Source organism: Eucalyptus grandis, chromosome 4 (genome assembly GCF_016545825.1).
Source record: "Eucalyptus grandis isolate ANBG69807.140 chromosome 4, ASM1654582v1, whole genome shotgun sequence".
NCBI lineage: Eukaryota > Viridiplantae > Streptophyta > Magnoliopsida > Myrtales > Myrtaceae > Eucalyptus > Eucalyptus grandis.
In genome coordinates this window covers 22,756,471-22,780,972 of record NC_052615.1, presented here as the reverse complement: position 1 = coordinate 22,780,972, position 24,502 = coordinate 22,756,471, and the positions used below count along the sequence as shown (strand labels likewise).

Below are 24,502 nucleotides of genomic sequence, written 5' to 3'. Positions count from 1 at the left end.
CAAAACAAGGGTCGCAGCGATATTCCTCGTTTGTCTTTTTCGCGATTCTTATTACATGTTTTTTTTTTTTTTTTTTTCGCATGCTTACATGATTCCCCCGTCGCTCCAATTTTGGGCCGAATCTTGAGTGTCTGAAGTCTGCGATTTGACTTCCTCTCGATTGTGTCGAGTGGTTTTAAATTGTGTTTTATTAATGATTTTATTTGATATTTAGAATTTATAAACACTCATTGGATAAAATAGGCTCGTACTATTTTTCCTCTTTATTAGCTCTCGACACCTTAATTTACATTGAAACGACTACATTATTCTTGCAAGTCCTACTTTCGAATTAATGATATTTATTACTTTTTTTAAATGAACTAATTATTATGCTTTTGATTAAAGAAACTAACTTTTTTTTAATTATATGTACATTTGTTTTTTTGTACTGCGAAGATATTATTAAATATTAACTTAAGCATACATGAGAGGATAACCTTTGAGTAAATTGTGTATAATGCATACATCAACAACAATATTTAATTTTTGAGTAAATTCTCGTAAATTTGCATCAAAAATCAAAGTTGAAAAATTCATAATCATGAAAATACTCTTAGGGACATAAAGTAATTTGCAGATAAAACTAACATTTCTTTACTTTGATATATGATTAGTACTTGCTTAAATGATAATAATGGAGATAATTTAAATGAAGACAAACATGAAGGAAACGTTGAAATGTAATGAGTGCAAAAGAAGCAGCAAAGGTGAAAAAAATTGTTTGGAAGGGATGTGGATAATTTTTCTCTTTTAGTGAAATTGAAAATAAAAAGAAGACAAAATGGTAAGAAATAATTTTAAATCAAGAGTGACACATGCAATAAATAATACAATCAATTCAATGTAACAGGGGTATCAAGAGTCAATAAGGGGTAGGAATAGCGCGAGCCATAAAGTAAACCTAAATTCCTAACCTAGGAGAGACATGCGGTAAAAAGCTTATAGGTAAAGCAATAAAATTGAATAACACAAAATCCTATAATATTTTTTTTGCTTATTTCCATTTTATTTTGTTTTAGCTAAAAATGAGAGAGAGAGAGAGAGAGAGAGAGGTGGCCTAATAGGCGGGCCTAGGTGGGTCTTCAAGAGGCTTGGTCCTCGATCCTAGGCCCACCTATATGTGTAAGACCTATTTAAATTGTTGTCATGATGGGTCATTGGGCCTATGGAATTTAAGGGCGCGTTTCAAGAACGATTCTCGTCCTAACCGATTTTGATAAAAAATTATTATTTTTGATTCTGTTAAGGAACCGATTCGAGTAAAAGAACGTGTTTGGTAATTGTCTAAAATTTTTTATTCCGGAATAGAATTGCGTTTGATAATGTGTCCATTGATTCTGTTCCAAATTATTTTTTTTTATTTTTAAATAATTTTTTTCTACTTTTTTTTTCTTTTTTTTTTTTTACCTTTTTTCCTTTTTCCTTTTCTTTTTATTTTTTCTTTCATTTTTTCCTTTTTCTCATATTTTTCTTTTCTTCTTGGGCCGGTCGCCGGACGAGGGCCGGCGAGGCCGGCCCTGGCGAGGCCGGCCCCTCGTCGGCCGAGCACGCCGGCCTCGCCCAGTGCCGGGCGACGCCGCCAGCTGCGAGGCTCGGCTCGCCATCGGGCGAGGCCAAGCGCCGCCGGTGGACGGCGGGCCTCGCCGGGCCGGGCGAGGCCCGCCCGGCCACCTGGGCCAGGCGAGCTCGGCGGGGTGGCTGGGGCGGGCCTCGCCCGGCCAGCAAGGCTCGCTGGCCGGGCGAGCCTCCGGTGAGCTTCGCCGGACCTCGCCCGGCCGTGCGAGCTCGCTGGATTGGCGTCGGCGACCGCGTGGTGAGCGGCGGACAAAGATGGCGGCGGGCGACGATCGCGTGATGGCGAAAGGAAAGAAGAAGAGTTTTATTGTGTTGATTTTTTTGATTCTGACGTAGAATCAACTTTTTTTATTCTCAAATCTATTCCAAAATCGATTCTGGGAACAAATTTATTCCCGTGAACAAAATTTTTACCAAACGCGATTCTCGTCCTAAACCGATTCCTGTGAACAAAAAATGACTAGTCACATTTGGAGTGTTGCCAAACAGGGCCTAAAAACACAAACGCTTGGGAAAGATAGAGAGATGAGCCAATATTGCATGATTCCGGTGCGTGTAAGCTTTGAATTCCCATAGACCGGGATTACCGCCATAATTTTTCTGAAGAGGTAGGGGCAAGTCGGGGGTTGGATCATTACCAACCGCTGCACCCATGCCAAGCTCGAGCAAAGGCTAGTCGCAGCCTTATCCTTGATGAGCCATTCATCAATGGCCCTCTCATTCGGAGGCAAGGTGGTGATGATTCTCACCTAAGCCTCGTCTCCTCTCTCTCTCTCTTGTCCCACGCACAGAATTGTGATTTCCTTTTTCTTTTTCTCTCTCCTGTGTCCTTTGAATTTGTGATGGTTGATTGGTCATGTAAAAACAACCGTTAATATTGATTTTGGACGTACGATATTTTGTTCAGCTGGTGAGACTCGTGTAAAATGGCACGCTCATGATCTTTTTGTCTTATATACATAAAACAAGAGATACCATCTTGAAAGAACTAGCATGGAAAAACTAAATCATAATTACTGTAGATATCTTGGATTTTTTCTTCAAAAAAAGGGAACAATTGGTCATAGAGTGTTCAAAACTAGTAATTATGAATCAGTTTGATTTTCGTTAGTTAATCTTACTTGATAACCTACTGATGAACACTAAAACCCATAACCACTGGAGTTTGCACCATTCCAGGGGAGGTGAGGGGTTCAAATCCCCACATTCTCTGTTAAGATTGGGACGATTTAGTTTTAAATGTGAATTTTGACTTTCATGCCTTGTAATGAGGCATAAGGCATGTCAAAAATTTGAAAGTGAGAGTTAAAGTAGGAATAAAGTAGATAACATTACCCTCTTTTTGATTTAAAAAAAGAAAAAGAAAAGCTTCCTCTCAATTCTATAAATTTTCAACATTGCCCATAACTTTGTCAAAAATTACCAAGATGCCTTATGCCTAGTTTTGCCATTTTCACATTTTTCCTATCAAAGATGCAACAGAACCTATTAGTAACATTTCAAACACATCCTAGGCATGTGGAAAACTTTTTAATTCAAGTCCAAAAATCACAGAAAAATCAATAAAATCTGTCACAACGTCATCGTTTTGAGTAAATTGTCCACGTCAGACACAAGCCATACTATGTAAAAGCGTTGACTAGATACCAACTTAGTATTTTCATAATGTTTAAAATTATAATGGCCAAATTATAATTTTTAGAACTAAATTAATAGTCATACGATAAATTTAGGGGTTTTTTGGATAATTTTCCCAACATTATCATTGTCGTGTCTTCGATTTGATTTGACATGTCATACAAGCACGTAATGTCAATTCAACATCCCATTTTGCATTTGATTTGTCATATCTTATTACATGTGATTAATGTTGTCACACGTCATTATTGCACATCATGATCGATGTAGTTAAATCCCTCCAATTTAGTTAAAGGAAAAATGTCGATGTGGGTTTTTCTATTTCTTTCTTAAGACAAATAGTATCAACGAGGTGCCAACCACAATTGCTTGATTACATGTTTTTTAAAATTTTAAAACTTAATTATGCTTTGACCATAAGTTTAGGACTTTTAGTCCACTTACCCTATGTTGTTTAGATTCTACAATTCGTTAGTGAGTGCAACTTTTATTGAAGTGGAGTGCTTATGGACGAGCATGGAATCGGCATTAAGTACTTCATCTACAACTCATGTGCTCTAGGTATTCATCTAGATATGCAGTTCTCCTGATCGGCACTATCTCGCCATAACAAGTTTTGGTGGTTGTGCTGACTATTGCTCTAGCGCTCCATTTGGAAGCACGAGTGAGCAATGAAAAAGACGATAGTGCTAGTAAATGCGGAGGTGGCGATGATGACAATGACAAGGAGTTTGAGTTTGTCCTCTCTTTTGGGTCAGTCTGGCTAGAGCCATGTGTCACAGGCCAATCGATTAGGATCGTGCCCGAGTCTCGGGTCGATTCTCTTTAGGCCCGTGACACATGACTGCACGGACGTGAACATTTCATCATCAATTTCTCCATGACAACCTGTGTCATCAGATTTTGCGAGATAGAGAGGAGAGGTAAGAGGAGTGAGGTGTTTAGAGGGAATTTGAAATAAAGGAAGATAGAGAGAGCGGGGGAGAAGATGTGGAAAGAAGAGAGACAGAGGAAGCGCATAATTAATAAGAAGAGAGAGCATCATACCAAACAAGCCCGCAAAATTTTTAATTTTTCATCATTTAATTTTCACATCACTTGGACGCGGTTCATTTTTTAATGGATCATGCGTGCCATGCACATGTCGATGATGTGGTGATTTGATACCATTGAATATTTTCTCGGATGGGCATGAAATATAATAAGCAATGAGTTTTGGTGGAGTATTTGCAAAGAAAACGTTTGCATGGGCGGCCATGATAAGGGAGAGGACATTCATAGGGAAGAATAATTAATAATCAATAATACTTTACCTATCATTTTGTTTCTAGATTTATTTTGAACTTGCATGCTTTGTTTTAGCTAAATTTTAGAAAGAGATATTTGGTATTATGGGAGAACATGGGTGCTTACTCGTTCCTAGGCCCCATTAAAAATATCGCGTTCTCGACTTATATCGAATGGATTTATACACACGAAAGGTGCATCGACTAAACCACATCGTAAAATAATTTTCATGGACCATGTCATACCCCGATATCTCAATACGTACACAAATTGAGTGAAGTCCAAACTCAACTCACTTTCATTGCATTGCTCAACACCAAAGCACTTTCTATTAAAAGTTGGTACATGCACGACCTTTCCTTGGTTTCAGAAGAGGGATTGTCTATTAGCCACCAAATTCGGGATCGCCACCTCTGGATCTTCGACGATCTAACTCTCTCGATCGAGTCCCGAGCGATCCAATTCCCATAAGCGGGGCCCACTCTTGATACTGGGCCTGGGCCTGGGCCTCCTTCGATACAGTCTCGAAAATGCTCATTAGAAAGCCCAGCCCAAAACAACGATGGCAGGCCCGTAAATTCGTCCATCTTCTTCGTCCTGTCTCTGCATATAAATACCGAACCATCTCGAAACCCTAATTTCCCTCTGAGTCCGCATATCCGATAAACCCTCACTTCCGCCTCCCTCACTCCCTCCCCGTCCGACCGCCGCCGCCACCAATGGCCGCCGCCGCGCGCCCCCTCGTGACCATCCAGTCCCTGGAGGGCGACATGGCCACCGACTCCGCCGCCACCCTCCCCTTGCCGGACGTCATGAGGTCCTCGATCCGCCCCGACATCGTCGGCTTCGTCCACTCCAACATCTCCAAGAACAGCCGCCAGCCCTACGCCGTGTCCAAGCGCGCCGGCCACCAGACCTCCGCCGAGTCCTGGGGCACCGGCCGCGCCGTCTCCCGTATCCCCCGTGTCCCCGGAGGCGGCACCCACCGCGCCGGCCAGGGCGCCTTCGGCAACATGTGCCGCGGCGGCCGCATGTTCGCCCCCACCAAGACCTGGCGCCGCTGGCACCGCCGCGTCAACGTGAACCAGAAGCGCTACGCCGTCGCCTCCGCCATCGCCGCCACCGCCATCCCCGCCCTCGTCCTCGCCCGCGGCCACCGCGTCGAGTCCGTCCCCGAGCTCCCCCTCGTCGTCTCCGACGCCGCCGAGGCCGTGGAGAAGACCGCCGCGGCCGAGAAGGTCCTCAGGCAGATCGGGGCCTTCCCCGACGCCGAGAAGGCCAAGGACAGCATGGGCATCCGCCCCGGGAAGGGAAAGATGCGCAACCGCCGCTACATCAACCGCAAGGGCCCCCTCGTCGTGTACGGCTCCGAGGGCGCCAAGATCGAGAAGGCCTTCCGCAACATCCCCGGCGTCGAGGTCGCCAACGTCGAGCGCCTCAACCTGCTCAAGCTCGCCCCGGGAGGCCACCTCGGGCGGTTCGTCATCTGGACGAAGTCCGCGTTCGAGAAGCTCGACTCGATCTACGGGTCGTTCGAGAAGACCTCGGAGAAGAAGAAGGGCTACGTGCTGCCGCGGTCGAAGATGTTGAATGCCGATTTGTCGAGGATCATCAACTCCGACGAGGTCCAGTCGGTGGTGCGGCCGATCAAGAAGGAGGTGAAGAGGGCGCCGCTGAAGAAGAACCCATTGAAGAACCTGAACACCATGTTGAGGCTCAACCCTTATGCCAAGACCGCCAGGAGGATGTCTCTTTTGGCCGAGGCGCAGCGCGTGAAGGCCAAGAAGGAGAAGCTCGACAAGAAGAGGAAGCCCCTTACCAAGGTACTCTCTTTTTATTCCACTATAGCTTGTTCTTCTATCGGACATCTAATGAGTATGATTGTTTAAATATTCATAGACACTTCTTTCGAGGCCGTGTTGCTATAATCAAAGGACATGGTGCAATTTATGATATTTTAGCATGACCTTAATGCGTCGAACGTGTGCATTGGTACTCTGTTCAATGGAAGTCGTAGTGATTATGGTCGTGTGATTGGACTCAAAGTATCTGCGGCGAGTTCTTACTTATAACTTCTCGAATTTTGCTTCAGGTGGAACTCCTCGAAAGTTATTTGATACTAAAGTTGGTTTGCTTTTGTTCTGTGAGATGAACTTCATTCATAAGTATTGGCGTTGAACATCCATGAGAATGAATATAACATTAGACTAGCCACTAGAGAGATGAGATGTGCTCTCTTGAGCTATCTGCGATGGGCTTATCATCATAGTGGAATAGTCGTGCTACGATTGCATTTTAGGCACTAAACTCTCTTACAAAGAAGTATTGTTCTGGCATGATGGTGAGAACTCACGTTGGGCTAGTCTGTGCCATTTACATATTGTACTGTTGAGCAAATTTGAAGTTGGAGTCTTTATAGCCTTGTGATGTATGTTTGTCCGTGAAGTTAATTTGATGCATTGCCATTATTTAGCTTCTTGTGAGTTGCTATGTGTTTGGTAATGTATATGCGGGTGTCATCCGTTTACCTGTGACTGCTATATGATGACTAGCTTTGTGGCCGATGTTCATCTTTCTTGTATCCCTCAGTTCACATATTCTCTTGGACTTAAACTTAACAAACTCGAGCTATCTTTGTGGCGATTCTCTGTAGTTTGGCCTGCTCTGTCTTTTATTATCTGGGCCAGAGGAATTTTGTTGCTGCTCCGATGAAGAATTGCTTCATTCACATGACTCTATCTCCTATTTTTGTTGTTCGCTTGTGCTTGCAGGAGGATGCAGCAGCGATTAGGTCAGCCGGAAAGGCATGGTATCAGACAATGATCTCAGACAGTGATTACACCGAATTCGAGAACTTCTCGAAGTGGCTTGGAGTCTCCCAGTGAACTTGACCAATGTCATTTTATCTTACCTTAGACCTGTTTTATCATCTGTTTTGTTTTCTGGTCGCCCATTTGTGTTGTTATTTACGCATTTTTGAGATAGGATTCCATGGTTTTGGAAAGAAGGTTGATTAAAATCGCAACAGAATTATTTTTCTCCCGTCTTTATCGGCGTGATGCCATTTATTTGCTTCTTTTTTGCATGGCTAGGCATGCACTTTCATTCATCCAGTATCATCGATGGGTTTTTCATCGTTCCTGCTTTTGCTTCGCTTAAACAACACGTGAAAATTTGGTGGAAGCTGATGAAAATCAGGGCATTTCCTAGTTTTGTTTGGAGAGGAGATGCATAATCTTCCGTTTTTGCTGTCCAGGATTGGGGTTTGCTTGTTCATTTGTTTTAGTTTTTGGTTTTTACCATTGCTTCCTTGCATTGGCAGTATGTTTTGTCTGGGCCATGGTGAAGAGTTTATGTGTGTGTCGGTGAGAGAGAGAGAGAGAGAGAGAGAGGGGTCTATGCAATTTGGTGTTCAATGACAAAATTAAAGAACAATTTGAAGAGTACGTTTCTTTAGTTGGGTTTTTTTAAGTTCCGATCATGTCCACAAGCATGTGAATGGTCGACAAAATACGACAAAATACGTTTCTTGAAGTATATGGTACATATGTTGTGTACCCTCCACAACCTTTTCCGAGTAAATTTGATGAAAAAGTCCAATTAGTGACGGCGATAACTGAAATGGGAAATCCCTTACGAGATGGAAAAACGATTAAATATGAAATTAATCATATAAATAAAAATTACACATTTCTTATCACAAAAATTAAAATTCACTCTATTTTCACCCTCTAATTATCTTAACACCATACCTGATTGGGTTAATGAAAATAACATCAGAAGAACTAGTTCATCAAAATCGTAAGTGAAAAGGGCGAAAGTTGTTATTTAATGAAAATGCAGAAGCCACACAATATCATGTCATGAAAATACAAGACTTTCATAATAATCAAAATAATGATGTTTGCGTTATGTTACTTTCCATTGGTTTTTTTTATTTCATTTCCTCTCTTCTACTTGCTAATGTGCTCAAGCTGAATTCTATAAAAAATTTCTTTGTAATAACCTTGGAGCTTGTTGATAATATTTGTTAAAAAAAAATTAATCATAAATTGTAATCACAAATAGTTCATAACTCAAAAAAAAAAAGAAAACCCACTAAAGTATTGTGTATTATAAGGAGTCAATTGAACTTTAGATAGACATTGTAATTAAATGTACTTTGTTAACAATCTTTTGAATCTTGATTATTGTATTAATTAAAATAATCGAATCTTAGATCACCCTCATAAAAATCAATGAATAAGTAGACTTCACTAATTTAAACACCAAAGAAGAAGAAACAACAATTTAGGAAAGATTGATAAAAATCATTAATTGATAAATCTATACTATAGGAGTATTTTGCCTCTTTCATCAATTTTATCATTCTCAGTGATGGCTATTTTGGACTACTTAAATTTTGTGGTATGTCCAAAACTTTTTGAGAGGTGAAAATAACAAGAGCCAAAATTACGGCGTAAAAATTTCCATAACAAAAAAATGGAGGTAATCCCATAACAAGAGCCTGAAATTTGTACTTGGTGAACAACGAAATTTGTACTTGGTGAACAACCGGATAACAGTTCAATTAAGTACCTTGAATTTCAAAATTGGGCTCGATGTAGGACTCCTATTTGCAGATTTGGACTAATTGACTCATAAAACATTGTTTTTTTTTTTCAATGATTCTTTCTTCTTGTTAATGAAAATGATAAATGCGTGAGGTCGACTATAGAGTAAGATTCTCAGATCTCTTGATTGATAGAAATTACGGGACCTTAATTAAATAACGAAAAAATTAAGAACTATGTGAATTCATAAAGAAGAAAGAAACTAGAGGTCCTTCTCGGTCACGAAAGAGGAACCCTAAATATCAGAGTTGTTATCAAACCTTGACTTGCCCTACCTATCAGTTGAGGGAGAGAATGCGAGTACTCCCACATGGAAAGTCTCAATGGGCTAGACACAATCATATTAAATAAATAGATCATATGAGATTTACAAAACATTCATTTGTATCAACTTATTATGCGATTGATCTCGTTCATAATAGAACAGGCCTATACTATTATTTAATGGCAAATTAAGTCATTACGATATTGGTTCCATGGATAGCCACAACTGCATATTGATTGGCCAGACTGACCAACTTATGTTGTCAATGTCGCAAGGATCATCGCAAGATAAGAGGCGGGGCATTCGATCCTAGGGTATTTGTCCCCATGTCAGGCCAAGGGATACGTGACTTTCCACAGTAGTTCGTTGACCATGATAGACTCCCGGAATAGGCTTGGCTTCGGGGATTTCTTGGTCATAACAATACACGTGACATTTGATAGAATGATAATGGTGATGTGCTTCCTTCTCCTGAAGTTTTAATTAGATGCAGGCATTCCCCTCGTCACAAATGGACTAAACATAGAAATCTCTGACTTGCTTAGGAAATTAAGAGCTAGCCTAGACCTAGTTGTTCCTAGAAATTAGCAATATAATGTCAACCGGCAACGGTTGCCATTACTTGAGAACTTACTTTCATTTACTTGGAGGAAAAAAAACGTTTAGGTTTCAATCTACAGTATTCCACGAAGCCATTTTTGTTACTTACATGAATTAGTAACCCCTTAAGTCGGTTTAAACTGGTGGAGATTACATCAGAAAAAGTGGGAAGGAAAGAGTAGAGATCATCGCTGAAATCGGACGGCGGACTATCGTTGCTCGGAGTCCCATGCCGATTCTATACGCTGTTTTGCTTTTTGGTCTTGGTCAAGCCCGTTCGTGTTTCTTGTTTCATTTTCTTCTCTTCTCGAGGACCTTTGCAGCTAAACAGAAAGCTGCTGACAAGAAAGAGTCATCCGAAATAATTTTCTTTTTGGCTGAATGATGATGTCATTAGAGATGGGTCACCAATAAAACTTTCACCTTCATATGGATGAGCATCTTTCTCGTGGTTAATTCACGTTGTATATGTTGACCAGCTTACATATCTTTTGTTGTTCACAAATAATCTCATGACTGGGCATATTTTGTTGGCAGCAGTGGCTCGAGCGAGCGAGGGTCTGTCTGCATCTGTAGCGGAGGCGAAAGTTTCCAGTGCATCATGTGGCGACTTAAATATCAGGAGATCCGACTTCCCCAGCGACTTCCCATTCGGAGCTGGCACTTCTGCCCTGCAGGTACTTAACATTTGAAGTACATTTTGAGATTCTAGGACTTCTTGACCTTGTTACATCTAGAACTTGTTGATGGCGAAGTATTGTGAATGACTGCCGGCTTCTGGTACAGCCTATTAGCATTCTGTTGAGTTGGATTTAGCTGCTGTATTAAGCGTCGTCTGAATGTTGATGTGACTGGTGCAGACAGAAGGGTCGGCCAAAGAATATGGGAAAGGACTGAGCGTCTGGGACGTTCATGCTAAGAAATATTCAGGTTCCTCTATCAATATTATGCTCTTCGGCATAGCTGATTGTTTGTGATGAAACTATTCGCTAGGAGTCAACGATGAGTCAATCCTGGTCTAATTGTCCACAACTGATTTTGCTTTCTCTGCTCAGAAAGGATCACAGACAGAAGTACCATAGAGACAGCGGTTGATGCATATAGACGTTATAAAGTAAGATGGAGACCCCCATGACACGTTTCTTTGGAGGAATTTTTTTGTCCTTCTGCTTCAGTAGTTAGATGTGAGAATTCCTAACATTTTCCAACCTATTCATGCTGTTGTGGTTTATAGATGTACATACAATCCATTTGCTACTATATAGAATGATGTCAAGCTGCTAAAAGAACTCAAAGTGGATGCATACCGATTTTCCATTTCCTGGACCAGGATTGTCCCAAGTAAGTCATTTAAAATCTAGAGATGTTCTCAACGCTTACATTGCAAAAACTTCTCTGCATGAAGATTTACATCCCCTTTTTCCTAGGAAGATTCTAGAAGAGAAACATTTTCCTTGAAACACTGAGCTTGATCTGATGCACTAGTACTGATCAGCAAGTTCTGTGCATGATGTAAGCAACGGAATGTGCAGGTGGATCCTTAAGTGATGGAGTGAACCAGAAAGGCATTGCTCACTACAACAATCTATTGACGAATTGATTGACAATGGTGAGGATTTGCTCGCCTTCTGTTTCTCTTGACCTGTGCATTTACTTGAAAGATCTTTCTTATATGTATAAACATCTATGACTTTCCCCATATGCCCAGTGTCCTAGGACAGCTTAGACCAGAATTCTCCTGAGTTTAAGAGCTGACATTCACTCGTATTCTAGTACAGGCATAACGCCTTTTGTGATGTTGCTCCACTTTGACCCGCCACAAATGCTCGAAGACAAGTACGGAGGTCTCTTGAGCTGGAAATTTGTGAGAGCAGCTTAACCCTTTCCAGTAAACAGTCGCCTTTTTATGTCATATATAGTCATTGATACTTCTTCATTTATAATCCAGGGATGATTTCAGGGACTATGCTGAAATTTGTTTCAGAACGTTTGGAGATTGGGTCAAGAAATGGACCACAATAAACGAGCCTTTGATGGTGTCAATGTTTGGTTATGACACGGGGTTCGGGCTGCCAAGGAGGTGCTCAGATCCTCCTGGTGCATGTCCTGGAGGCAATTCGTCCACTGAGCCTTACATTGTGAGCCATAACCTGATACTTGCTCATGCTGCCGCTGTAAAGCTTTACAGGGAAAAGTTTCAAGTGAGTAAAAACAAGTCATTTACATTCTAGATATCATCGTCACGTTCTGCCTATCAACTCTTTTATCTTCTGTGTTGTTTGCAATGGTTGTCTGTTCGATTGTGAAATTCTGTTCCTAGGCTAAACAAGGAGGAGAAATTGGCATATGCCTCGTAGGTCAATATTTTGAACCTTATTCAGAATCTTTAGAAGATAAACAAGCAGCCCAAAGAGCTCAAGACTTCTACTTGGGATTGTTTGTATTGTCAACTTCTATTAGGCGGAATAATTAAACACAATATAGAAATAAAGATACTTCGATTGGTCGATGAACGTGGGACAGTGTAATCATTGCCACCGATTCTGTTTCCTGGACACATGACAGGTTTATGGATCCACTGGTGTATGGATCCTATCCATGCACAATGCGGCATATATTGAAGGAAAGGCTACCGAATTTCACCGAAGAAGAAGAGGACTTGGTTAAGGGGTCATTTGACTTCCTCGGCTTGAATTACTACACGACCAGGTATGCAAAGAGCCGAAATGTGGATCCACACGCACAGCTGATAAGCTTCAGTCTAGACTTGCATGCAGACCTTCGAGGTAAACTTGATAGATCGATGAAAGGAGTTCAGTTTTATCGAGGATGCTTTCTTTTCTTCTCCATACTCACTCCGGTTTTGGCTGTCTGCAGGTGATGGAGATGGAGCTCTTATAGGCCAAAGGTGAGTCGAAAGGAAGAAGCAAGAAGAGAGAAGAAAATACACGATTTTCCTGGGAAAGTTTCAACTCCTGTTGAACTTTTTGCTTTTATCAGTGGTTTACAAAACAACACTTTGCGCATACGCTTTCTGGAATTGCAGGCTGAAGGAAGCACGTTCATTTACATTTACCCGATTGGGCTACAGAGAGTTTTGAACTACGTGAAGCAAAGATACGGGGAGTCACAAGATCTACATAACCGAGAACGGTTCGATGTCTCGCCATGTTTCTTTCTTGTTTCTAGAGAATGCCTTAGTTCTGCAATGTATCTCGAACTGCAGGGGTCACCCAGGCGATGGTCGAGGGCAGGCCAACCCAGGAAGCGCTAAAAGATCAGCACCGCGTAGAGTTTGTCCTTCAGCATCTTTATCAAATCAAACAAGCAATGAAGTGGCATCATGCTGTATTGATTAGACTCGACTTTCGACGTGGTCTTCCCCTAGTTTGACAAAGAAAATGGAATTTCTTGCACCGAAAAGCAACAGCAAAGCTAACTTAGAAATGAATCTTCACAATATGTTTTTGAAAATTCGAGTTGCCTGTATATAGTTATATGTTAGTCTTTGCCACTCTAATTGTGCTCCAGGAGTGCCTAAATCCTTCTTAATCCTTCTCGTGTTATCTAAACGCATGGACAAAGAAGCCTTACTCGACCATACTAAATGGCTCGAATAATTGTTTAGTGCATGGAAGGAGTCGGCGTGAGGGGATACTTTTACTGGTCTCTGTTCGACAGCTTCGAGTTTGGAGATGGCCACACGACAAGATTCGGGCTCTATTATGTCGACTATAGTGATGATCTTAAGCGCGTACCTAAACCGTGCGAAGTGGCTTCCTGCATTCCTGCATGGCAAAGAAGAGACGCTGAAACGCTAGCCACTTAAGCCATACCATTTGCTTGACAGATAGATTGTTTCTATTTCATTGCGCCTAATCTGTTCAAGCCATACCATTTGCTTGGATAAAATACGGACATAAAAATAAAAATAAAATCTCGGGTCAATGAAATACCTCACTAATTTCGTCAGCGGGGTATGGTGTAAGCTAGAAAGCTTAGGCAAATGGCCGAAGTTGTCTGCACCTGGTGGCATGAAGAGCCAGACTTGTGCTGCCGTGAAACCAGTTATGTGGGGTTATTAGAAAGGGAAAATTCTAAATAAAGAGCTGAAGTGGATTTTATTTCAAATAAATGCTTAAAGTATCATCATTTTTTCAAATAATGATTTGAAATGGACCTTATTTTAAATAAGAGCATGAAGTGTCCATACCAATCTCAAAAAATGGCCTGAACTCATTGGCCAAGAAGGGCAATTTCACCTTTTAAAATTTTAATTTTTTTTTTTTTTCTTATTTTCTTTTCATAAAAACTTTTAAAAAAGGAAAAACACTTTAAAAAAAAGGAAAACACACCGCCTGTGTTTTTCCTTTTTTTTTTTAATTTTTTTTATTTATGTTTAATTTTCAATCTAATTTAATTTAAATTTAGCATATGTTTGGATAAAAATATCCTTGACTAGCTAGAATATTTTGTCATCTGGCAAGGTTGGACATTTATTTGAAACAATCATAAACACTCTAGGCCTTTTTTTGGGATTGACATGGTTACTTTAGGCTCTTATTATAAGCAATGTCCACTTTAGGCTTTGATTTGAGAAAATAAGAGCACTTTGGATTTTTATACGGAATTTTCCCTATTGGAAATGACGTTAGACAATTGTTAAAAAAACTATATATAACATAGTTGTCCACACTTGGCGAATAAATGATCTTGCATGGTCATTAAAATAGTTGCATGAAGTTTATGCAAATAGGTTATATTAAAAAATAAATAAATTAGAAAATATAAAAACCACAATTTACTATCGTTTATCGAGGAAAGATATTTCCCATGATTTTCATAACAAATAAATATGACTAAATCCATAATTAGTGATGACTCCTATAATTAAATGCATCAATATAGATAATCTAATGATATATTCTTTGAATATTAATATCTAAAAATTAAACTAAAGGGCGCGTCACTTTAAAATTTTAAAATAATCGAGATGTTAACAAATTAATCACAATAAAATTGGTGACAATAAGCTTTGAATCATTTGGTTACAGTAAGTTTTTGAAAGAGTTTTATCATTTTATGGATTTCAATGAGTGTTGAAGAAATTCTCATAAAAAGTTAGTTTAGTTAGCACAGATGTTACATATGGATCGTTACTATGTAGTGATAAAAACGAATAGAAAGTGAACAAACAAGTTACCTATGTTTTCAAAAGTATAGAAGAAAAATATGTGCATAGATGTAGCTTCGCCAAGAAAGTGGAGATAAATAAATATTAGATTGCGATCTAATCAACTATGGCTACATTAGCTAATGATAACCAAGGTTTTATTAATACTCATGGGAGTTTCTTCTCTGATGAAATTTGTAAAGCAATCAAGAACCGTGCCGATCATCATATAATATATCTTATAGAGTTCATTAACACCCTAAAAGTATTTTAAATCATATATTGGCGGTGATTTGTTTTATACCTTCAATTGCCCTTCTTTTCTTTTTTTTCGTTCAACTGATAAAACTATACACAACATTATTTTACAGTTACCACATAGTCTGCACCACATTTTAAGATTTTTTTTTTTTTTTTTTATGGAAATCTTATTGTGACTTTTAAATAATATCTCATGCTCCTTTCAGTTTAATACCAGTTTTTCTCGTAGAGATGTTAAAGTGAAGAGCTCCTAATATTTCACTATTGTGACAGACTTGTCTACATAACATATTAAGTTAGTAACTTAAGTTCAAAACATATTAAGCAATAATGATGATACGACATTAAATTTTACAAATACGGAGAAAAATAACTTAAAGCATGAATCATGCAATATATATTAGGTTAATCCTATAAAAACTTCAAAATTAGTATACTTGTGACATATCTACCTTAAATTAATTTTTTTATTACCAAAAATTCCAAATTGTTACACTTGTGATAAATTTACCCAAAACTAATTTTTTGACCACCAAAACCCAAAACTAGTATATTTGTAACAAATTTGTCATCCATTAGTTTTCGTTAAATTATATTAATACCGGAAAAAACCATTAATTGGCACAAAATTGAGAATAAAACCCTAAAAGTTGTGCACTCGTCAACTATCACGTGTCACCAACTTAGCAATTTGACGGTAAAAAATTTATTACATATGTACCAGTTTGGGGATTTCGGTAGTCCAAAAATCAATGTAGGATAAATTTATCACATGTGTATTGGTTTATAATTTTTCATAGTATTAACCTTATATATTAAGGGCAAACAAATTTTCACAAGAAAAGAAAGAAATTATATATGCTTATTTTAAAAATAAATCAAGGAAACTCTAGCTATTCATTCTCAAGCAAAGAAGTATTCTGAATTTCTTTAAAAATAAAAATTGAGTATTAATTATCTATGCGAGATATACGACGATTCTCTTTACGATACATTGTCATGGATTTGAGATATTTATCAACTCTTGCCAAAGCAAACGATACATATTCTATGGATACTATCAAGAAAAGGGAGTTTCCATGAAAAAGGAAACTGAAAAATATGGATAGTCACCCCTAACTCTCTACAAATAGAGAGGAGTAAATGGATTTTGCTTGCCTTTTCCATGCCCGTCGATAACACGAAGGTGAAGAGTCTTGAGAAATGGATTTTTTCTTATTTATGCTCTCATGCTCCTTACTTCTTAGTGCTTACAAAGCACTTGTAGTAATTCAATAAATGTCGTAATTTTATGTCTCATACTTCTTTTTTTCGGAGGCCAAAGCCTCCATAAGAGGCTTCGGATTCACTTTAGATAAATCTTAATCTATAATATGAGTGGTGTGAATATTTGTTTTGTTATAATTTATGTATATTATTTCTCTTGTGAAAAATTCACGTCTACACCGAAATTTAGAATAGTGTAATGATTATAATTTTACACCCATGTGACGGACGGTCATTTATCAAATCCCTGCTAGAGAATATAGTCTTAGATTATGTTTTTTATATTACTCTAAATTTTGGTGTCGATGTGAAATTTCGTAAGAAAAATATAGAGAAAATTATAACAACATTATGTTCATATCAACAAAATTCTCCGCTACAATTTATGTGAAGTTTTTCTTTGTAAACCGTAGGTGAACCACTTATATAGGTTCATTATTAAAAGAAAACATGAGACATAAAATTGCAATATTTATTGAATTATAGCACATACGATATTTCAAGCACGTAAATTAATTTGAATCAATCAAAAACAAAAAAGGCATAAAGTAAGAGTGTAAATTCCCATCTCCTGATAGCTTTCCTTCATTAGTGGCATTAAAAAGGTGAACAAATTTTTTTTTTTTTTTTTTTTTTTTTTGTGAACAAGCTATTTGTCCATGTTCTTAGGAAGAAAAATTACCAAAAAAAGATATTAAACTAGATGTATTTGAGCAAATTCAATCTTAAACCTTTCAATTTGATCAATTTAATTTTAAACCTTTTAACAATTTGCCAATTCAGTTTATTTGACCAATTTTTGCTAAAAATTGATAACACTAAGGGTAAGTATGGTTTGGGTGGGTGGTTCTTACCTAGGAATTGGGAACTGCCCACTAAGGACTAGTTCTAAGACATTAGAATTGAGAACCGCCCGTTAGTTGTATGGATCCACTTAGGAACTAGACCGTTGGTCCGGTCCGATTCCCGGATGGGTCTATGGAATTGGTTCCCAATCCCTACAAAATTACATTTATCAATTAATATTATGTTGAACCTAGTTTCTATTTTAGAGCATGAAAACTTGTTCATCCTCATATTTGGATTGAATTGCAAACCATTGATTTTGATTAATAATGGAAAACCATAGGATGGAATGAATAGACAATGCTCATTAACTAGAAATTTAATTTCTTCAAAGGTCATGATATAGTTCTCATAGGGTTTTCCGACATCAGGAACATGTGGAGAGTTAAACTCTATGTTAAAAGTCCTAACCTCCACATAAGTTAAAATATTAGTTGCTTGATTTCTTTTTAATTCAATCTAATTTAATCATGCAGATGACTAAGGAGAGACTAATTGTGCTCTTAAAATGAGTCGTAAGCTCTTAATTTCGTATCATGATGATAAAGCACCATAACATTTATAGGCATCTCTAATTGGTTCTTTCCTTCATTTTTGTTCATTTATTTGTTTTGGTTGAGAAAACAAGTAAATGGATTATTACAATGAAAAAAATGAGGAGTTAATCCTATTACATACTAGCAAACAAAATTAGTCAATAATATCTAATAACTATAAATATACATATATTTACATATATATTTAGTTGAAATACTTCAAAATAATTAAGTAATTGTGATGGATCTTTTATTTATTTTAAATATATGTATATTGGTCCAATGTCTAGAGCTGGGAACTAGACTAGTACTCAGTAGTTCCACTAAATTGGAACCAAGAACAGGATCGATCCCATGAGAACCATTGGTTCTAGTCTAGTCTGTTCTAGTTCTGAGCGATTTTTGGTTCTTTTGCACACCCCTAGATGACACAGATGCTAATTATCCTACGTGATACAGCTAGCACCCAATGACAAATTTTTGAAATTTTTTAAGTTTTTCCTTTCCTTTTCTTTTTTAGATGCAACAATTAGCAATTTCTACAAGCCATCAGTCATGGCCCAACGAACGCCGCTAGCTACTAGGCAAGGGCTTGCGACCTTTGCCAACTATGTGTGAGGGCGCGCTTGCCAGCCCTTACCCAATAAGTGGTGGGGGTCACAGAGCCTCGACGGGTGGTTGGCGGCTCTTGCTAGCCTTTACAATTTTTTTTTTATAAAAAAGAAAAAATGATAAAAAATTTCAAATAAAATAAAAATAAAAGTTTTAAAAAATTATATCATTGCCTTCAAATAAAAAAAAATGCTAAATCGACAAATTATTAAATTGACAAATTATCAAAATGTTTAGAACTAAATTTATCAAATTAAAATGTTAATGACTAAATTAGTATAAGTGTAATAAATTTAAGTCATTGGGGTCTACCTCAATGGCCAACTTTTTCATATGGGAAGGGAGAGATGGAGAGTTTGAATCTCCACTTTCTCGGAGGATTGAGTTGGAGACGATTTAATTTCAAGCGTAGTTTTCAACTCCTACACTTTGCACTGATGCAAAATAAAAGTCTAAGAATTAGAGTATGAATAAAATATGACCGAAAAAAAAAAAAAAAAGATTTGGTAATTTTTTGATAAATTTCTCATTCTTAGGTACTAAAATTGTTTCTTCTCTTTTCTCCATTTGCTTATTTTTGGTTATAGAGAATTGAGGTGATTTCTCTAGGATCATCTTCCAATTTTATATATTTCAAATTTTCTTTTTATAGAAATTTTCTTTTTCCTTTTATTAACAATTTGATGTCTCTCTTTTGTTTTGGCAAGAGTTGATTGATGGTCCGTCAACCATGACAACGTAACAAAAAGAATTGTTGAATTTGTTGCAAAAGTATGCTATATTGATTTGTATTTTTACTAATTTTGCAATATTTTCTTTCTCAAAAATGCATAGAATTCCCTTGACATATCATCAAAATGAGAATATTCACATATCTCTTCCTTATTTTTTGAAAATTTTGTGGTCAATAGTTGGTTGTTAGTTTTCCTCTTTCATTGTTCCTCCAAAAACTTTTCCCCAAGTTTGTAAAATTGAATTTTGTTGTATAATGATTATGAGTTAAAATTTGTTTACTTGTATTGTTATAGATATCTTACATAGAAATTCATGTCACAATAGTGAAATATAGGTGGCCCTATACATCTCCATGAGAAGTAATTGCTATTAAATTAAAAAGAGCACGAGATAATTGTTTAGAAGTTACAATAAGGTTTCAACGATATAGAATAGAAGCTACAATAGACTCAAATGTAACTATTTTAACATTTATAAAGACCATAAAGGTCAAAAAAAAAAATGATGATAAAATATGTCATAATTAATTTTTGTTAATTTATGTGTTCAATTGAAATGGAAAATATAATTTAAAATTTGAGCAGTAATTATTAAAACTTGTAAATGATACTGAAGGACGACATCCAACATTTAGAAATAGTTGTGGGACTATATTGAATAAATTAAAAATTTAAGTATTATATTAAATGGTTTTTTAAAAGTCTAAAATGATATCGTATAGTAAATTAAAGTTTAGTAACCATGAGTGGTGTTTTTTTTTTTTTTTTTTTTTGATCTAGGAATCGCTGTACAACAAGTAGTTGGCGACGTAAACCCAGGGTGACTTATAGGGATCTACCTCCCACGGGCCGCAGGTGAGTCGCGTAATGGGGGGTGAGAAGTTTGTGCCGATTGAGGGGTGAGACGTGAACCATCTCGTCCACTGCGAGATGGGTAATCATAAGTGGTTTTCTTTTTTTGGTTTTTTTTTTTTTTTGGTAAAGGTAAAATGTATTATTTGGATAAATTGGTTCCAATTTTTTTTTTTTTTTGGTGTCTGTGCCTTGAAAAAATTTGAAAAACTAGCCAGCGTTCCCCAAACTGCAAATTGGGGAGAGAAGCGTGGGAATCTCACGTGCGATCGCCTCCCTCCGCTGCGTGTCCAAAAAAAACCCAAAAGCCCTCCTCCGTCTCCTCCACTTCCCTCCGTCTTTCTCTCTCTCTCTCTTCTTCTTTCGTTCTCTCTCTACAGTGCTTTGGAGTCACTACGGCGACGAAGCGACCATCTTCCTCGTCCTCAAACCCGCAGAGAGAGAAGCCGAGGAGGAACCCTTAAGCCCCTAGCGATGTCGTTCTCCTCCTCGTCGTTCCACCGCTTCTAGGGTTTTCCGGGGCTGCCGGGCGCTGCTGGCCCCCGCGAAGTCCGCTTCCTCCGCCGCGGCCGCCGCCGTCCCTCCGCTGCTCCCGCGAAGGCCTCCAAGGCCGCGGCCAAGGCGAAGCCGAAGGCGGCCGCCGCGGCCGTGCCGAAGGCGCCCAGCCGGCCGTCGGGGATACAGAAGGTGACCCCCGTCTCGCCGGCGCTCGCTCGGTTCCTCAACGCCGGCGAGGCCTCCCGCGTCGAGGCCGTCAAGCAGATTTGGGCCTACATCAAGAAGGAGGGCCTCCAGGTACGAGCTCGAATGACGCTTCCCTCCCCGGAGAAATGGGGGCGTGGTTGTCCCCCCCACTTTTTTTGTTGCTGTTTTTCGTCTCAGTTTCGTTAGGGTTCTTCAGTGGTGTGTGGATGGGGAATTTTGGGTTGAATGTATTTGGTGCTTTGTTTTGAGAAGTAAGGTGCAAGCAATGTGGTACGGTGAAAATGGAGTGGAGATACTTTGATGCAAGAACGCGTTGAACCATAAGGATGTTCGTTTTTACGCCGTTTCTAACTACTGAGCCGGCTGTGATTTTTTGATTGTGGGAATGAGGCAACTCAAAGTAAGTTGTTGAAGCATTTGTCGGAGAGCATGTCGAGTTTTTGCAGAGTGCGTTTCATGTAGTGAATGCTGAAGTTTTGGCTCTGCGTAATAGAGTAATCCAGGTCTTTTGTTAGCAGAGGTTTGGGTTTCATAGCTGATTTTAAGCACTTATAGTGTTATAAATTCTTTGTTTGTTGATTGTGGTCTGTTGTCTTTGTGAAAACTGGAGGGGTTTACTTGGCTCAGTAGACTCCAATGTCTGGATTTATTCCTGTAATGGCGGCCCATTGCAGATCTGTATGTTAGTATTCAATATTACTTGCAAATTATGTTGTGCATGAGAAATATGGCATGCAAAAGCATATTCTTTGTTTTTCTCTGATATTGAGATGTAAAATGTAAATTTGTTCTTAGCTCCCAATAGTGATTACAAGATGGCTTTGTTGTCTTAATGGTTGAAAATAAAATTTGTATGGCTTCCATGTGCCATAAATTTCTCTCTAATTGAGGAATTGACTTGATAGATCATAGATGACGTGATTTTTATTTACCTGAGGAAGAAACAAAAATCTAGATTGAGGACATCGTCGAACTAGTTGGGGAGCACTATGATATGGTGCTTATGGGATCATCTTAAGAAGATAGTTGGGTAATTGATAGCCAAAGATACAGATTGATACACAGTCAATTTAGCTGGATCTGTTACTTTTGCAAATGTTATGGCTTCTATCCATGGGAAGTACTTACAGAGATGAGCTCTATGCTTTTAGAGGTCGCTGATAAGAGAAATGAGACGTATACAGTGCTGTTCACATATGTATCATTGTTCTGTCAGCCAGCATTTGATTCTGCGCAGGCCAAAGCCCGAAACCTTGTGGCTTCAGTAATTCATCTCTCTCTGACAATAGATTGCTTCTAGAACATCAGTCCTAATACTCTATCCATCTTCCTCTTGCAACTCAATCTGTTGAATATGATTATATATAACAAGTAAGGCTTGTACTTAGGAGAGGTGCAAATTTTTCCTGCATTTCTTTTGGGTGAAACAAACATGAGAGGGAAAGGTCTTATTGAGGACAGATGTTGGAGAATTTGGCTTTGTCGTGATCATAATCTTCTACTTTATGATGCTTATTTTGACTGATGTAGGACTGCACTTTTCCTTTGTGTCCCTCACGCTATTGTTCTTTTAGAAAAGGGCAAATCTATGAAGCTTTGCCTGTAGCTGTGTTGCCATGTCAATTGTTTTACCTTCTTATTGAAGTGGACCTGGACAAGCATTGAACACACTGCTTTACATATCTAGAACACTATGGTATTTTTCTTTTCTTACATGTTCTTCTAAGAGAAATGTATGGCTTTCGTGCAGGATAGCATTAATAAGCGAGAGATTAATTGTGATGAGAGGCTGAAGACCTTATTCGAGGGGAGAGAGAAAGTCGGATTCCTGGAGATTGGTAAGCTGCTGTCCCGTCATTTTGTGAAGACCAGCTGAAGCTGCTCTGGAGTACCACATCTTCACGTATCTCGTCTTTGGATTAATACTGTCCATGGTGCAGCAACCTATTTTGAATGTGGATGACTTTTCAGGTGTTGTCTCTGACTGTTGTGGCTACCTCTGGTTGTGATCTTTGGACTCGATTTCGAACTTTGATGGGCTTTGTAAGATGTCTTAGGAAATGAATTGTTAGGTACTTTTATGCAATCACTTTTTAACCCCTCATGTGGTCGATTATTTTGGAGTTCGCTCCATGTTAGGGCTGCTTTGTCGCCATGAGTTTCATCGTGGCTCGTTTCTGCAGAAATTCGAAAACTGAAAGTGCAAATCTCCAACTCAACATTTATTGCACACCACACTGGATTTGCAGTGCATTTTTAATATAAGCTATCCTCGTCACCGTTGAAGATGATTTTTTTGTAAGCTCAACCCATGAAATGTTAATCTGATGATGTTCAATGTCTTTTAGTGGAATAATCATCGTGAAAAGATGAAGGTATAGAGTAGAGACTTGCCCTGACTCTGTGAGTTGCGGTCTGTCCTTGACCAGATGAACACAAATCGTGGATTGCCTAACTAGTTATAGAATAGAATCCAGTGTTCTAAAAACCTAAATGACATTTTTAAGAATGCATCAAATGAATGTGTTCTACCTGGGCAAATGTAGTTTTTCATTAAATTCACTGTTGGCAAAATTTTGAGCATCCCCTGTTCTTGTAACAGGGTAAATTGAAGAATGCAAATATTAACCAGAACATCTGCCGTGCGGGCTGATAGCGTCTCGGCTCGTCGGGATTGGCCCCAAAAACCAGCAATTATGTAAAATCACATCTAAAGCCGCGAACATTGTGACTGTTAGAAGTCCTTTGCTAGTACCTATTATGATCGAACTCTGCCTTCTCAATTATCTTAACTGAAAGGAAATACAAGGCAGCTTGACTTCTAGAGTCACAATGCAGGCATTTGAACACCACCTGATTGAAGGCGCAGAAGATATTCAAATGAGCTTCCAGCGAACCCATTTCAGAGCAGTTTATTCACTGCAATAAGCAAGAGAGAGAAATGACAACAATTAACTTTGCTTTTCGACAAAACAGAGCGCATTCTCAATGTGCAATATAAGCATTTGCAAAAATCAATCAGGAGAAAACCCGGTTATCACTGAAAGAAATTACAAAATATTAGAGAAACAGCAGACACAAAATTGCATTAGAGATACCTTTCCAGATCCTTAGGTTCGGAACAACACGGGGACTCTGGAGATTAAAGACAACCTCAAGCTTGTTTTAGGCCCCAACAAGAAAAACTTGTCTTATGATAACTGGCTCAAAGTGACCCGTACTGAAGCATAGTAATCGAGGCTTTGATCCATTACATTAATAAGAAAGTTCAACTATTTTGCATGATTCAAGAAGCCAAAAAGAATCCTAAATCATTATCAAGTAGAAAAAAAGGAAAGACGAGAGCTTAGTCAAGATATTTATACATTACAGGCCGACAGCAATATGAAAACTCTACTCTTTAGGAGGCATATGAAGTCATGATAGAGTTGATCTTGACAACCCTTCCACACCAGTTTATTCCGGTGTACCCCATTCCATAAATGTTGAATATGTCT

At 38.5% G+C, this 24,502-nt stretch overlaps 2 protein-coding genes and 1 pseudogene across 2 annotated transcripts; all 3 read left to right on the top strand.

Moving 5' to 3' along the window:
* The first annotated feature begins 5,190 nt into the window (after nt 1-5,190).
* Nucleotides 5,191-7,627, top strand: LOC104441286 (60S ribosomal protein L4). The gene is made up of 2 exons (XM_010054361.3): nt 5,191-6,365; nt 7,314-7,627. Exons 1-2 carry the CDS (start codon nt 5,262-5,264, stop codon nt 7,425-7,427), a joined length of 1,218 nt encoding a protein of 405 aa, XP_010052663.1. The 5' UTR covers nt 5,191-5,261; the 3' UTR covers nt 7,428-7,627.
* Nucleotides 7,628-10,532: 2,905 nt separating this feature from the next.
* LOC104442829 lies at nt 10,533-13,294 on the top strand (annotated as a pseudogene).
* A 357-nt stretch (nt 13,295-13,651) lies between these two features.
* LOC104441285 (protein TRI1) lies at nt 13,652-23,224 on the top strand. The gene is made up of 3 exons (XM_010054360.3): nt 13,652-13,774; nt 20,811-21,095; nt 22,756-23,224. Exons 1-3 carry the CDS (start codon nt 13,652-13,654, stop codon nt 22,879-22,881), a joined length of 534 nt encoding a protein of 177 aa, XP_010052662.2. The 3' UTR covers nt 22,882-23,224.
* Nucleotides 23,225-24,502: the final 1,278 nt, after the last annotated feature.

Excerpts from the sequence above, each read along its gene's own strand:
- LOC104441286 (XM_010054361.3), top strand. The coding sequence starts at position 5,262 with ATGGCCGCCGCCGCGCGCCCCCTCGTGACCATCCAGTCCCTGGAGGGC. Across the intron at positions 6,366-7,313 it reads AGAGGAAGCCCCTTACCAAG|GAGGATGCAGCAGCGATTAG; the intron begins GTACTCTCTTTT and ends TTGTGCTTGCAG.
- LOC104441285 (XM_010054360.3), top strand. The coding sequence starts at position 13,652 with ATGGAAGGAGTCGGCGTGAGGGGATACTTTTACTGGTCTCTGTTCGAC. Across the intron at positions 13,775-20,810 it reads ATAGTGATGATCTTAAGCGC|GGTTTTCCGGGGCTGCCGGG; the intron begins GTACCTAAACCG and ends CACCGCTTCTAG. Across the intron at positions 21,096-22,755 it reads TCAAGAAGGAGGGCCTCCAG|GATAGCATTAATAAGCGAGA; the intron begins GTACGAGCTCGA and ends GCTTTCGTGCAG.